Source organism: Ostrinia nubilalis, chromosome 27 (genome assembly GCF_963855985.1).
Source record: "Ostrinia nubilalis chromosome 27, ilOstNubi1.1, whole genome shotgun sequence".
NCBI classification, from domain to species: Eukaryota; Metazoa; Arthropoda; class Insecta; order Lepidoptera; family Crambidae; genus Ostrinia; species Ostrinia nubilalis.
The window spans coordinates 5,437,339-5,453,200 of record NC_087114.1 but is presented as its reverse complement, the minus strand read 5'-3'; the positions used below and the strand labels follow the sequence as shown (position 1 = coordinate 5,453,200).

Sequence of the window (15,862 nt, the reverse complement as noted above, 5' to 3'; positions counted from 1 at the left end):
ACCGCAATGAGGGCTATCGTTTTAGCGCTCACCAGTTAGCGCCACTGTAGAGTAAGGTCCTGTCACTTGCTAGTAGCGAAGACAGTGGCACCAACTTGTGAGCGCTAAAGTGGTAGGAGCACTAGCGCATTTGCACTCATCAAGATGGCGCCACTGTAGAGTAAGGTCCTGTCAATCGCCAGGGGTGCCAACTGTTAAGTATAAAAACGATAGCCCTCATTCCACAACCGCCGCGGGCGCGGGTGAAAATCGCGCCGTGATTTCTTAGCCTCATTCTTTTTTCAATGATCTTCGATCTGCTGTGGGTGGGACAGACATAATATTACAAACCGTACACTCCGACACAGCACCATGTTCGCATAATTAGCCATAGGTCAAGGACACAGATAGACTGCGTGTAATTTATGCTTATTATAATCGCTATTAGCATAGCATGTCAAGATAAACACGAACCTTATGTGGTTGGAATAGAGTTGATTTTGTAGTGAAAAAAATTAATTTGTGTGGTTGGTAGCTGTATGGGGCAATCATCTATGGTGGCTAGTTATGATAATGAAACCATGGGATTATTAGGTTGAACATAGGGCTCCCCCATTGATTTTCACATCGCACGGTTGGTAGCGGTCTGCATCCAGCGCCTTCCTGCTACCTTTATCACCTGATCTCGTCAGTCCACTTTGTGGGTGGACGTGCCACGCTACGTTTATTCCCAGCCCAGCCATTGGGGGAGGCCTATGTTCAGCAGTGGACGTCCGGTGGCTGAAATGATGATGATGATGATGATAAATCACAGAAAGACTAATTATTGCACTTTCAGAAACCAAAATAAATATCTTTTATTTTCCCCAAACCCGTCTCTACATTTTTAAGATCTTTAATAAAATAACAAAAACTATTACAGATGAAGTTTATATTACATTAGTAAAAATAAAATATTTCACAAGTATTTAACTTAGAATATGTAACTTAAATACAAATTTATTAATGTGTATAAATGTATGGATTATAGCAATTTTACTAAAAATAATATACCTAATTAAGTTGTAATACCTAATACATTTACATAAAATTATATCCAAGTTCTTCGTTTATGTTAAAGCAAAATACAGGATTGATTTAATCGTAATTAAGCTACATTCATTTAAAACTTTTTCAAAGCTTTATATTTCTATACATTTCTTTAAAATGGTTTTACCCAACTATTGAAGGCACTACTTGCTATGTTCATAGAAAAGGAAACACGCATCTTCTAAAAACAAAGTAAAAATAATAAAATTAAATTACCAAAGTGAAAGGTGACTCAAATAAGTTTTGATATGTGACAATAAAACAAATACGTATCTATTTTTTTAAAAGCTATACAACATAAATTAATTAAAAATAATTTGAATATAACAATAATGATGATTCTGGCCTTCAATAATCTTTGACAGCTTGAAAAAAGAACTTGAAACTATCTACATCCTAGTCATCGCTATGCAAATAACAAAGGATGACATGCGTTCTAATTTCAAAAATCCACAGAGCGTTCATGCAAAGAATAACAATACAGACTGTTAACACCTTTGATACCCTATTTAGAAGGTGTTAATCAGTTTTTTAATCATATCCACGGCCTCGTTCTGCCCAATATTCTCAATATACGCCGTAGCCTTTTTAGCGTGTTCCTCATACAGCATTTTGGTCTTATCAACAGCTTCTGTCTTTAAGATATTAAACTTTAAATCTTCATAATCCACGTCCTTAACGTCGTTTTTGGCTTGGTCGATAAATTTGTACAAGTCCGGGTTGTCTTCTAAAGCGAAAAGAACAGGAGCGCTTGCTAGACAGAACTGGTCTTTGGTGTCAGATGTTAGCTGCTGCATTTCGACAGCCGCCTGCCAAGCGAGACCTACATGACAGCCAAACTGGTAAGCATTATTCTGGGTCTCTCTATTCTGCCTGTCCAAAACCATAGCTGATTGACAGCCTCTGCCCAAAAGGCTGACTCCATTAAACACGCTCCTAGCAGTCCACTCTTTCCTAGGCTTCCCCATCACTTCATTGACTGATATGGAATTCGTATCAAACTCAATTTCGAAGTCTTCTCCGGTCTGTTGAGGCTTACCAGGTATAGGCTGATTCTGTTCATCTCTTTCTCCGAAGAACTCTCCTTCAGATAAGTCTTTCAAAGCCGTAGAAATGATATAAGACACGTCGGAGTTCCTGAGTCCAGCTAGCATAGCGTTAGCTGTTACCAGCAAATAATCACCCAAAAGAATGGCAATTTTGTTGCCGAAAATAGCAGATTCGGTGTGCTTAGACCGTTTCGCAAAAGGCACATTAACTATGCCTTGGTGTATCAGGTGTCCAGTGCGGATCATTTCGGTCAATTCTGCGAGGATCCTCTGCTGTTCTTCGATGGTTTTGGTCTGGTTGGTGACAGCTATGTTGGTTCTGACGGACTTGGAGAGGAGAAGGATGATGAGGCCCCAGGGCTGGAGGTTCTTGGAGTCTCCGTAGAGGACGTTTTTGGCGGTCTGCATCACGAGATGGTTGCTGCCGAGCTGTAAATAAAGAGAACAGGATATGAGTAAGATACAAAAAAAAAATTCGGGCTGTTTTGCGGGAACCTAATGCAGGATCCCACAAAGCTGGACTGTCATGTGAATACACACTTATGAAGCCGACTTAACTATCGGCCGACTAAAATTTTCAGTTTTTAGTACTTCTTGTACTTAAAGGACATAGGTCTCATCAAGTTATACAGTGTGTTTGGGATAGGAGTAACGATAATTAAGGCGATGTTATTATGTCAATTTTATCGACAAAAATGGCCCCAAAAACTTGCCCGTCAAAACTAAATTTTTTGACAAAAACTAAAATTCTTTAATTTTTTTAAAGTTTTTTGGTAATTCTTTTTTATTTTTGTGTTTTTATCAGTAAGACGGGCATATAAGAAATACAAACAATTTTTATGTAGAGTCACATGGGGCATTTTTGTTGATAAAATTGACATCACAACCTCGCCATAAATTATTATCGCTAGCCCTATACACTGTGGCTACTTAACTAGTTCTAATAGGGGTGATTTTCGGAAAAAATATATACAGCATGTCCCGAAAAGTAGTCGTAGTAATTCTGGTACCCCTAATCATGCTCTACCTCTGGGCTTCGGCTTGAAACTATTTTTGGGACACCCTGTATACCTTGATGTGCTTATGAGGTTTTCTGAATATTTGTAGCGCCATAAGGTTTACAATAACCTGTTTTGAAATAGATATCTAAAGAATTTATTCTACTAAACAGAGCCTCGCCCAAGCTTATGCATTGTTAACTTAACATAATTTAGCATAATGTATTACAGATTACACAAAGGTTTTTCGAAATTTGGCCTAATTATCACTAATTATGTGAAGAAATTTCATTTTTATGTTACTATGAACTTCAAAACGAAATCAGATTATCAAAATCGGTTCAGTGATTTGAACGTGAAGGTAACTGGCAGAATTATTTTCGCATTTATAATGATGAATGGAAATACAAACAAGTTTTTAAAATAGTGGTATATGGGCGGGCTTTGTCCTTCTTTAGTAACATTATAAATATTTATGCAAAACTAGCTGTGCCTACCATTGGGTTCAAATGGATTATGTTATAGTAGCTTATCATCATCATCATCATCATCATCATCTCAGCCATAGGACGTCCACTGCTGAACATAGGCTTCCCCCAATGATTTCCATGTTGCCCGGTTGGTAGCGGCCTGCGTCCAGCGCCTTCTTGCTACCTTTACGGTGTCGTCGGTCCACCTTGTGGCAGGCCTGCCCACACCCCTATTTCGGATATTTTTAATATTATTTTGCAAATAACCATTTGTGTTAATATTAAGCAGTGGTTCTGTGTAAATGAGTTGGAAAGCGCTAGAATAGTCGCATAGCGACTTTCTCTCGCACTACTATGATTCACCAGTAAGTAGGTGATTACATGTTTTTGCTATTTTGTTCAAAACACAACAAAAAATAAATAATAAAAAGTAAAAAAAAAACTAAAACGCAACTACGACAAAAAACGACGCTGAAAAAGTATAAAACAAGATTTTCAGAATACTGAATTGAACAAAGTTGCTAATGTAGTTGCATAGTAATTTTCATGTTTGTAAAGGCGTAGTCACACGTAACATTTACCTACCTACCGTAGCACTTTGACAACGTTTTAATTTTTTTACTTGTTATTATTTGTAATATTTTGGTGTTAAAGTGTATTTGTGGCGCATAATATTAACAAAAGTTAAATTGATGAACTAATAAGTAGTAAAGAAGCTATCGTATGAACGAAAAGATGTGAATTTTATGCAATCAGCCCATGAATACAGGTAAAGTCACAAGCAAATGCTAGTATATATTCAAAATGTACAAGTAAAGCGCTTTCAAATGATACCAAACACGCCATATTTATCTTAACTTTATTTTTTACTCTGTATGTTTTGTCCGCTGGAGGGCGCCACATTAGATTTTGTGAAACCCCATATAGCCTATAACCAGCGGACAATTAAGATATGTCATTTGTCGCTTCTAATGATATGTCATTTGTCGAATTTTGATAAGTAGTTTAGAAGTTACGAGGGAACAGATGAACATACAAACATACCTACATACATACATATACATACATAGCCTGTCAAAATCATAACCCTCCTTTTGCTTTGCCGTAGTCGGGTAAAAACCTAGCCTACCTAGATTTTTCAAATCCTCCATGTAAAGACTAGAGTGGAGACCTGAGCCCCGATTACGGTAACTTTTAACGTTTCCAATCCAGACGCGCTTCATCGATTCTGCGATACGATACGATTACAATCACGATACGATTGGTCAAAACAGCTGACGTTCGCTGTTGAACGACCAATCGTATCGCAGAATCGAGAAGCGTGTCTGGATTGGAGACGTTAAAAATTACCGTAATCGGGGCTTAGGTATAATTATTATGACCTGATGATGATAATGATAATAACTAGTATTCTGACCGCGGCTTTGCCCGCGTATAGATCGTGTCATCCACGAAGACGCGCCCCACCATTTTTCCGCTAATGTTTGAGTGTTATCGGCACACGGTAAATTATCCATGAGGGCACACGCACACTACAATAATGACGCTCGGATTGCTCGGATCAAACTCCCCGCGCTTCCGTCAGCCAATATTTGGTGGGGCGCGTCTTCGTGGATGAAACGAACTATACTGATACTTTCCTGTGTAATGGTGTAAGTAGGGAAATTGTTGTAATACAGATAACAAAATGTCTGACAGTGCTGCCACCTAGTGTATGTATGTGTAATGTGTACTAACTACGGGTTTGTCAAATAAATAATAGTCTGTGCTGAACAACCAATGCGTTTTATTAGGTTATGGGCCCAGTCCCGACTTTTTTGTAAAAATTACCAGTTTAATTCACATTGAGTTGCACAAGAATGGCTGTGAACTTGTTAGTAAACGTTCCCAAGTTACGCGGACGAGAAAATTATGACGAATGGGCTTTTGCCGCCGAAAATTACCTCCTCCTAGAAGGCTTGGAAAACAGCATCAAGCAGGAAGATTGTGATGGCGTCAACGCTTCAAATGATGCGAAGACAAAGGCAAAATTGATTATGACCATCGATCCGTCATTATATGTCCATATAAAAGGCGTAAACTCAACCAAGGCATTATGGGACAAACTCAAGAATATGTTTGACGACTCCGGTTTTACTCGCAGAATAAGTTTACTCAGAAACCTGATCTCAATAAGACTCGAAAACTGTGATAACATGACTGCATACGTTACTCAGATAATAGAAACATCTCAAAAACTTAGCGGAACCGGGTTCAACATAAATGATGAGTGGGTAGGCTCATTGCTTTTGGCCGGTTTACCAGAGAAATATGCGCCGATGATAATGGCCATTGAACACTCCGGAATTAATATAACAGCAGATGCAATCAAAACAAAATTATTGGATTTAGAAGTCAGTACCGGAAGTGAAAATTGCATAGAAACAGCATTTGCCGCCAAACACGTGCAGCGTAACAAATATGGCGTCTCTCATTCGTACAACAATAAAAGTAATAATTCAGCAATGAGAAATACGCAAGCTGAGTCAAGTAATTCAAGTGTGAAATCGACCAATGGAAAGACAATAACTTGCTATAATTGTAAAAATGTTGGCCACTTCAAGAATAAATGCCCATACAAGAACAAAGTATTCCATAAAAATAAACAAATGAATGCATTTAGTGCCGTATTTTTGAATGGCTCATTTAGTAAGCAAGATTGGTACATTGACTCCGGGGCAAGTTTTCATATGACATGCAACAAAGACTGGTTGAGAAATGTGTCTGAAAATCCACAAGTTACAAGTATTATAGTTGCCAACAACAACAAAGTTGAGGTTATGTGTTGTGGTGAAGTACAAGTTACAACTTCTGTACATGGCAAAGAGTGTGATGTGATCATAAAGGATGTGCTGTATGTACCCAGCTTGGCCACCAACCTGATATCTGTGAGCCAAATGATCAACAATGGAAGCAAACCATCTTTCAAGTCTGATGAATGCCGTGTATACAACCAAAACAATATGTTGATAGCTACAGCATCACTGGAGAATGGCATTTACAAGTTGAACTTGAGTGAAAATACCAGTTCTTGTCCAGCAGTAGCAGCAGTGGTTGACAACAGAACTTGGCACAGACGGATGGCACATATCAACAGCAGAGCTCTCAATTTGATGAAAAATGGAGCAGTTGAAGGCATAAATTTTCCTGATGAAAGCAACATAAACATGACAAGCTGTAAAGTGTGTTGTGAAGGGAAGGCAACCAGGTTACCTTTCACACATGTTGGCACAAGAAGCTCTGATGTTCTGGAAGTGATACATGCTGACATTTGCGGCCCAATGGAGACAAAGTCAATTGGAGGCTCCCGCTACTTTCTGACTTTAGTAGATGATTATAGCCGCATGTTGTTCATCTATTTTTTAAAGAGTAAAGATGAAGCACTGAATTGTTTTAAGGAATTTAAGAGTATGGTAGAAAACCAAAAGAATAAAACAATTCAAGTATTTAGAACAGACAATGGTAAGGAATTCTGCAACAGTGCCTTTGATAGTTTTTTGAAGAGTTGTGGAATAATACACCAGAGAACCAACCCCTATACTCCGGAACAAAATGGTTTAGCTGAAAGACTAAATCGTACCATCATAGAAAAAGCAAGATGCTTACTGTTTGACGCAAATCTAACAAAGAGGTTCTGGGCAGAGGCTTCGCACACAGCTGTATACCTGAGAAACCGTTCTATTTGTGCAGGTTTGAACAGCAAGACCCCTTATGAAATGTGGACAGGGCAGAAACCAAACCTTGAACATGTTCGCATCTTTGGTAGCAAGGTTATGGTCCACACTCCCAAGGAAAAGAGGTTAAAATGGGACAGAAAAGCTACAGAATACATATTGATTGGTTACCAAGATAATGTCAAGGGTTACAGAGTATATAATCCTAGCAATGGCACGATAACAACAAGTAGAAATGTCATAATAATGGAAAACAAAGATGATGATCACTGCAGCAATAGTCAAATGTTGGTAGAAAACAGTGAAGAGATATTGCAAAATGTAGTTTCAGAGGGGAATTGTGAACAGAATACCTCAGATGAAGAAATGGATAAATCTCTAGAATACCATGATGTTGAAACTACTGTACCAACTGCAGAGGAACCTGAACCTGAAATACAGCCACCACCACCTGTAACACAAGAAGAATCTGGACGTGGAAAGAGAATAAGAATACCACCTAAGAAGTATGGTTTTCTAAACATGACAGTTGCTAATGAAAATGAAATGGATGAAGGTTTTCTGACATTCACTGAAGCTATGAGTGGATCTGAACAGGAAAGTTGGAAGAAAGCTATTGCAGAAGAATTAAGATCATTTGAAGAAAACAGTGCATGGGAGTTAGTTAGTGTACCTGAAAATGGGACTCTAGTAAAATGCAAGTGGGTGTTTAAAAAGAAAAGTGATGTGGACAATAAAGTGCGTTACAGAGCTCGATTAGTGGCGAAAGGGTATTCGCAAGTGCCTGGTGTAGATTATGAAGAGACATTCTCTCCCGTTGTGAGACACTCGACATTGAGACTCTTGTTTGCCTTGTCAGTGAAATTAGGACTTAATGTAAGTCACTTAGATGTTACCACTGCATTTTTGAATGGTGAGTTGAAGGAAAACATTTTTATGGAATTACCTGAAGGTTTTAATAATGCTAAAGATTGTAATTGTGATAATAAAGTTTTGTTGTTGAAAAAGGCAATTTATGGCCTCAAGCAATCTTCTCGTGCATGGTACCAAAAAGTTGACACTTGTTTGAATGACCTGGGTTTTAAAAGATCTGAGCTAGAGCCTTGCCTTTATACAAAAATGAGTAATGATGTAAAGTTAATTATTGCCTTATATGTCGATGACTTTTTTGTGTTCTCAAATAATAGCACTGAAACTAGTAAATTAGTAGAAATATTGAGTCAAAAATTTAAGTTGAAAGATCTGGGTGAAATTAAAAATTGTTTGGGAATGCGTGTAACTGTTGATAAAGAACTGAATGTTATTAAATTAGACCAAGAGCAGTATATTGAGAAATTGTTAACAAAGTTTAATATGTCAAATTGTAAAATGTCTGATACTCCTATAGAAGTTAAAATTAATTTGGAAAAAGCTGAAGTTTGTGATAAACAATTACCATATCAAAGATTAATTGGCAGTTTGATGTACCTTGCTGTGTTAACTAGGCCTGACATTGGATATGCTGTAAGTTTCTTAAGCCAATATAATAATTGTTATGATAATTGTCACTGGACACATGCAAAAAGGATCTTGAAATACCTAAAGAAAACTAAAAGTTATTGTATACAATATGTAAATGATAAATCAGAATTGCATGGTTTTGTTGATGCCGACTGGGCAAGCAATTCTTTAGATAGAAAATCTTTTACTGGATATTGTTTTTTAATGTGTGGTTCTGTTATCTCTTGGCAAACTAAAAAACAGAGTACTGTGGCCCTGTCGAGCACCGAGGCAGAGTACATGGCAATTTCAGAAGCTTCCAGGGAAGCAATTTACTTGAGAAATTTGTTTATAGAAATTACTGGTGTGTCATGTACACTAAACTTGTTTAATGACAGTCAAAGTGCTCAAAAGTTGCTCAAAAATCAAATGTTATATAAAAGGTCTAAGCACATAGATGTGCGCCATCATTTTGTCAAAGATCTAATCACCAGCAATATAATTAAAGTTAATTATTTAGACTCGGGTAAAATGCCAGCTGATGTCTTAACAAAAAGTTTGCCATCTGTAAAACATTATTTTCTGTTAGAAAAATTAGGTTTATGTTTATTGTGATTTATTAAAATGAAACATTTTGTTATAGAGGGGATGTTGTAATACAGATAACAAAATGTCTGACAGTGCTGCCACCTAGTGTATGTATGTGTAATGTGTACTAACTACGGGTTTGTCAAATAAATAATAGTCTGTGCTGAACAACCAATGCGTTTTATTAGAAATAAAACAGTGTTACATAATTTCAAATTTTCTTTCGCTGTTCGCGTGAGTTTCTAAATACCAAATTAAGTAAAAAAGGTACCTCTACGGTTGCGAGAAATAATACTAATTGTCATTTTAATTGTAGTTCTTGACACAGTTAGTTGATTGTAATAATTATAATTATACTTTGTTCTACTGACAGTACATCAAGTTAAACATTAACGCCTGTATTCACAAACATTACTATGAGGTCTCACAGTGCGCGTAGACCACAGGGTGACACACGAACCAATCACAGAGCTCTATTCACCGCTATGCGTTCGATTTGCTGCTTTACAGCAAGCATCGTTTGTGCCCGTTTTCACCATCAATCCCTAATTTTTAGGTGACTCCTATGAAAAAAATTCCCGTTGTGTGTTACCATAGGGGTCACTTAAAAATTAGGGATTGATGGTGAAAACGGGCATAAGGCTCTCATATAGTTGCAATAGGTGTGGTTTTGCGAGCTACGTGATAAACGCAGATGGATGCTGGGGCAGAAAAGTTCTCGAGAGGCGACCACGGGCCGGAAGACGTAGTGTGGGCAGGCCCCCACTAGGTGGACCGACGATCTAGTGAAGGTCACGGGAAGTGCCTAGATGGGGACAACGCAAGACCGGTCGTTGCGGAAATCCTTGGGGGAGGCCTTTGTCCAGCTGTGGACATTTGGCTGAAACCAACGAACGAACGAATAACGATAACCGGTGTTTTAACACAGATTTCAACGTTTGATAAAGTTAAAGTACTTTATCAAACGTTATTCGTTCGTTCGTTCGTTTCAGCCGAAGATTGCAACCCAGGCTAAGCGTTAAAAGGTAACATTACAGAGTAAAAATGTCAATTATTTTCATTACGGATATGGCAATGACATATTTTTAAATCAGTCAAACTTTTATATTGTGAAATTTTAAATCAGCAGGTCGTATTTTGGCTCAACAAGTTTTTCCAGTGTTAAGGTGCTCATTCACTAGGAGCAGTTGCACGAAATTCGTTTGCACGAATGTGCGAAACGTCCCCTTTCAATAATAATATTATTTAAGTAGGCGTTTTGCCCGGATGTATTAAAAGTATTAAAATCGCGTGCGAATCGAACTAAGAACTAATAATCTCATACTACTAATTTTCGAAGGAGTACTACTACTACTACTACTAAACCCGAGAGTACATAATAAACATTTATCTATACATTTTCACTAAATTTTACATTCATAAAATTAGTAGGATAGTAACCATTGCATAGTATGATAGATAGTAGGACATTAAAAAGGTGACTGAGTTTCTTTCGCCACTTCTTCTCAGCACCAGCCCATGTTGTCCCGAAGTGGTGGTAGAGCAAGCTATATTTGGGACGTGTACAAGTGCCCTGAAAACTTCCCAGAAAAGCCATTTCCAGTGGAAAGGGCCTAACTACTAAACAAATATTTGGTTTTTGTTTTATTTTGATTACACGTGTATGGTCCTAGTGAATGAGCATCTCAACATTTTGATTTGGAAACACTTTTGACGTAAATGCGTAGGTATTGCTCGCGGACTGGTCACACTAGTATGGTTTGACCTTAGCTTTAGTAGGCCATTGTTTTGAATTTAAAGTTGAATTTGAATTGAATTGTTCCATTTGACCTCAGGGATTGGATGAAAAATGGAGATGTGCTGTGACGTTAATGAAGGAGGCGTTCTGCAATTAACTATTCAAGGCTCAGCTGAATTCGATCTTTAACACTTGGAAAAAACAGTGTGACGGTTTTTTTAAAAAGTCTGACACTAGATGTGTGGATAATTCTCGTTTATTTTTGGTCTTTTTTTAAATATTTGCAGCGCGTAAAGTGTGTTAAGTCTGGTGTTTGCGAACGTATACAACTTCCAGGATATTGTCCTTTTTTAGAGTTGAGTAAATACAATTATCTCAGAAATTTAAAAAACCTAGAAACATCGGTAAGTTCTCATGTTTTCTAAAGATAGAGCTGATATCAAATCTATTGGATTCCTTGTCTACCGTAAGGGTTTATTCCCAAGGAAACATCCCGTTTTTTGCAGGAACTGTTTTTTGTAGGATTCCGTTTAGTAGTATACGTGTTTTTAATATTAACCTCACGTTTACATGCAGAGTCCTCCAAAAAACCGATCCGTTTGAATTTCAAACACACACTTGTGTGTTCAGATGACAGTCCAGTTTTGCGGGATTCTCCATTACTGGATCCCGCCCGGATTTCCTTGAGAAAGGACCCTTACGTAAGTACATCAGTAAGGTCTCACGCCCGTTTTGACCAGCGATCCTTAATTTTTAAGTGACCCCTATAAAAAAATGCCTGTTATGTGTTACCATAGAGGTTACTTAAAAATTAGGGATTGATGGTGAAAACGGGTATCAAAATCTTAGAGGTCCTCCTATGTTCTTCTGATTAATTTCGTTGCGGGTCCAATGACAGTTTAACTTCCCCCGGGACAAACTTGACCTTCACTGGTTGGGTTGTTGGCGGTCAAGCTGTAGATCCTGGCTACACAGGAGTTGCAGCGGTGGGAACGAGAGGTGGGGAGATCTATAGAGCTTATGTCAAATCTATAGGATTTCTTGTCACCTATTATGGCACAGTAATTTACGTGTGCTGTCAAATTATAACGACCATGGTTCCGATTCGACCGTGATCTTAAGGCCAATTTAAGGCAGTCTTAAGCAAAACAAAGCTTGACATTGAACAATTTCATATAAATATCCTTTCTATTTCTGTTTTGGTTACAGCACATGACGCTATATATTTTTGTTGGAAAATGACTTCTATAGCAACGGTATAAGATCGGTATAGGATGCGACGGTTCTGTGGACGAATGAAGGTTGTTGAATCCAGACCTAGGGCGCAGAAAAAGTAGTGTTTTTATCATCAAGGAATTTAATTATCTACACTAATATTATAAAGAGGAAAACTTTGTTTGTTTGTTTGGTTGTAATCAATAGGCTCAAAAACTACTGGATCGTTGTTAAAAATTCTTTCACCATTCGAAAACTACATTATCCACGAGTAACATAGGCTAAATTTTATTTTGGAAAAAAATAGGGTTTCGTAAAATATTTAGATAATGTAGTCCACGCGCGCGAAGCCACGGGCGGAAAGCTAGTATTAAATTTAGCGGATTAATTAGTTTGCAGCTATTTGCCACAAAAGTAGCTATTGGAACTTGTTCAATTGAGCCAGTTCAAAAAATGTTTTTTTGTAAATTAAAAAGGGCTGTTTGACAAAAAAAGAGAAAGCGCTACAAAACAGCTTAATTCAAATCAAATCAAAAATATTTTATTCCATTTACACCACAAGTGGCACTTATGAACGACAAAATATAGTAAATAAAAAAGGCAGCCCTTATAGGGCACTTTACACATGTCTCCTTATCTTTTGGGCCCTACCAGCTCTTCGAGACAAACATATGGCAAGTGCTGAGAAGAAACGCCGGCACAATCTTCCGAACAAAAATTCGTAATTATTCTAATCTAGGCATTTAATTTCGAGTTCAAATCTAACAATTTGTTAACGAGGTTGCGTCAATCCATGTTATAATTTCCCTAATTATACCTAATTTACTAAGTTAGATGACTAATCTTAAAAAACCGAACTAAATTATTTTATTGACTGGATTAATTATTAATTAACTACATAATCAAACTAGATAATTAATACAAAGGGGAAATGTACTTCTTTGAGCAAAACTTAACTGCAATTTGGTTGAAGAGTTTTTTTTGCTTGGTGGCAACCAAACCTCTCTGGGATAGTTTATTAGATTCTGTAGGTCTAACGACTAACTCAATCAGTATCTGAGGTCAGGGGGCGGTCAGGGGCGGTATGGAAAGATGACAATATGACATTGTTATTTATGACGTGACAGAGTATACAAATCTGAAGTTTTGCTGTCGTTTGACGTTACAAAAACCTCCCGTGCCGCTCCCATACCTCAAGCCTGACTTAGTTAAGCTAGACTTATAAATATGAGTTTCTATAGGGAATAAGGTAAATCTTGAGGATAAGACTTACCAATTTCCTCAAGTAAAGCGCCATATTAGCGAACTCATCGCTCAGCAAGCATCGTAAATTCATAAAGGAGGTTGGATACCCGACCACTTTCTCCGCATCTTGGATGACATTGCTCCAATTCGTGAAAGGAGGTCTCAATAGTATCAGGATCTCGTCCTTCGTCAAACTGGCCATAGTCGACTCGCACCTTTTTTGGAAAAGGAACGGCGACGCCCGCCGAAGAACGCGGGAAACCGCGTACGAGACCGCCATTTTTGAATTCGCGTTCTATTTTCAAAGTTTGAAGTTTTTATATCGTTCTCTTTTCAAAATTATTTTCAGTTCTGTCTTCGATTTGAAAATTCAAACTGTTTTATTTCTTCTTTTTTCCACAATTTCGAATTTAGCGTTCCAAATTTAAACCGTGCACTTCGAATTCACTTTCTTTTTAAACACGTCACTTTTTGGTAAAGAGGTCCGCACTTTCACTAATGTAGCGTCCGTGTCGTATGAAAGCGAGTAAAGAAATGGTATTGGACCGTATCTGGTACGGCCAGTGTGGCCATTTGAGTTTCAAATTAGCATTCAGATGATACATTATGAAGGTCGAAGTTGATAGTCGTTTTTATTATGTCATAAGAGGAACTTGTATTGTTTAAAAATAAGAAACATCGATGGGTTTTTCTAAAATCAAATACCTATGCCATATAAAATACATATCCATCCGAGTTTAGTTAGTATGTTTTGGTTTCTGATTAAAATATTTGATATGAATGAAAGTTTCAAGACCTGTATCATTTTCAAAGTATATTTTTCACAATTGTAAATAAGCTTTTTTATCCATTACTAGAACGATAGTATAGTATTATTGGATTTTTATTACACAGGTGCGATTTTACAAAAAAAAAACCTACTAAGTGATAGGCGGTGACTGCAAAATAAAGTTAAGTTATTTGAGTACATTTTTAAGTAAATACGCAATGATATTTTTATCTACGGAAGTAATTAAACAATAATTAATAATCATAACGAGTAAAACATCGTTAAGCAAGCACAAACCTGTTAACTTAATCGCTTGTTTGACATAAACTATAATTATTAAAAAAATAGTTGCAACAACTTAAAATTACCCCAAAATCGGGTAAAAAACTTAAAAACGACAACACCAATGCACTTGACCGTGAAGTGGAACGCAGCCTCTTTGGCGCACGCGCACCTTATGCAACTCCATTGTAAATTACACCTTAACACTAAGTGTTAAAGTTAAAACTCCCTGTTTTATAGAAACACAACTTTATTCTACGCATCACGCGACCAAAATACATAGACCTGTAGAGTAATTTGTTTCTATAGTTTTTCCCACCTCTCGTTCCCACCGCTGCAACTCCTGTGTAGCCAGGATCTACAGCTTGACCGCTTGGAAAGTCAGACTATCATTGGACCCGCAACGAAATTAATCAGAAGAACATAGGAGTTAGAAGTTAAGGTTCGACTCCAGTTTTTACTCGCCAGTCGACTAAATTAAGAAATTACTTGACTAGTACGAACAAGCCTTAAGGGTCTTCCTAAACTGGTTTGTCATCCAGCTAACATAGAGCTCAGCTCTACAACTAAATTAAGAACTTTTGTATCACAAGTAGAGATCAAGATAAAATGGTTATCGAGTACAGTTTGGAAAGCACTTTTTGTAGACCATAATATTTTCTCTTTAAAAAACTGGTTTTATTTGATAGATGAGGTGAAGCTTGAACTGGGTAGTCCTTAAGTGTATGAGATATGGTTTTAATTTGATTGGACCGTGGTTTTTACGTTTTATAGTGATTTTGAACTGATTTGACCTACTGATCAAGAATTTTGGATCAGTAGTTTACTATCGAGATAGGAATTTATATGTATACTTCCGGTATTTGTAGAATGTTGTAATAATAATATTTCATGTAGTTAGTTTATAAGACTATAAGTAATATCGACATATTTCATTTGAAGTTTGCGCAGTTTCGTCGCCTATTAAAAGGTTTATTCTTTAAGTCTACAAAACAATGTAACGTTTTTTTGCATTGAGTTACCTATAGTGTTTGTGCATTTTTTGTGATTTTCAGTTGCTCGCACTCTGCATAACTTTCGGTCAACTTTAACGTTTATCTGTGAAAACTGATTAGGCTACTGTATCGTAGGTAGGTAGGTTAGGTTAGGTTAGGTTAGGTTAGGTTACGTATCAATTCATGCTTTTGTTTCTTTTGATAGAAAAATAAAAAATAAATAAAATAATTTAGTAGTGTTACATAGAGTTTA

At 37.1% G+C, this 15,862-nt stretch overlaps 2 protein-coding genes across 2 annotated transcripts in view; one reads left to right on the top strand and one right to left on the bottom strand.

Moving 5' to 3' along the window:
• Window positions 1-996: 996 nt before the first annotated feature.
• On the bottom strand, window positions 997-14,092 carry LOC135084967 (all trans-polyprenyl-diphosphate synthase PDSS2-like). Its single transcript, XM_063979725.1, has 2 exons — window positions 13,592-14,092; window positions 997-2,546 (listed from the first exon to the last, which is right to left on the bottom strand). Exons 1-2 carry the CDS (start codon window positions 13,841-13,843, stop codon window positions 1,578-1,580), a joined length of 1,221 nt encoding a protein of 406 aa, XP_063835795.1. The 5' UTR covers window positions 13,844-14,092; the 3' UTR covers window positions 997-1,577.
• A 911-nt stretch (window positions 14,093-15,003) lies between these two features.
• LOC135085021 (androgen-dependent TFPI-regulating protein-like) overlaps window positions 15,004-15,862 on the top strand; it is a 44,444-nt gene continuing 43,585 nt past the window's right edge. Inside the window, exon 1 of the mRNA XM_063979801.1 lies at window positions 15,004-15,056. The gene's annotated coding sequence lies outside the window, so the exon portion shown is untranslated. The remainder of the gene's footprint in view (window positions 15,057-15,862) is intronic.

What these genes read in the sequence shown, in the direction of transcription:
- LOC135084967 (XM_063979725.1), bottom strand. Translation starts at nt 13,843, where the DNA reads ATGGCGGTCTCGTACGCGGTTTCCCGCGTTCTTCGGCGGGCGTCGCCG. An exon ending in CGCTTTACTTGAGGAAATTG is followed by an intron (nt 2,547 to 13,591) that starts GTAAGTCTTATC and finishes CTTTATTTACAG; the next exon opens with CTCGGCAGCAACCATCTCGT.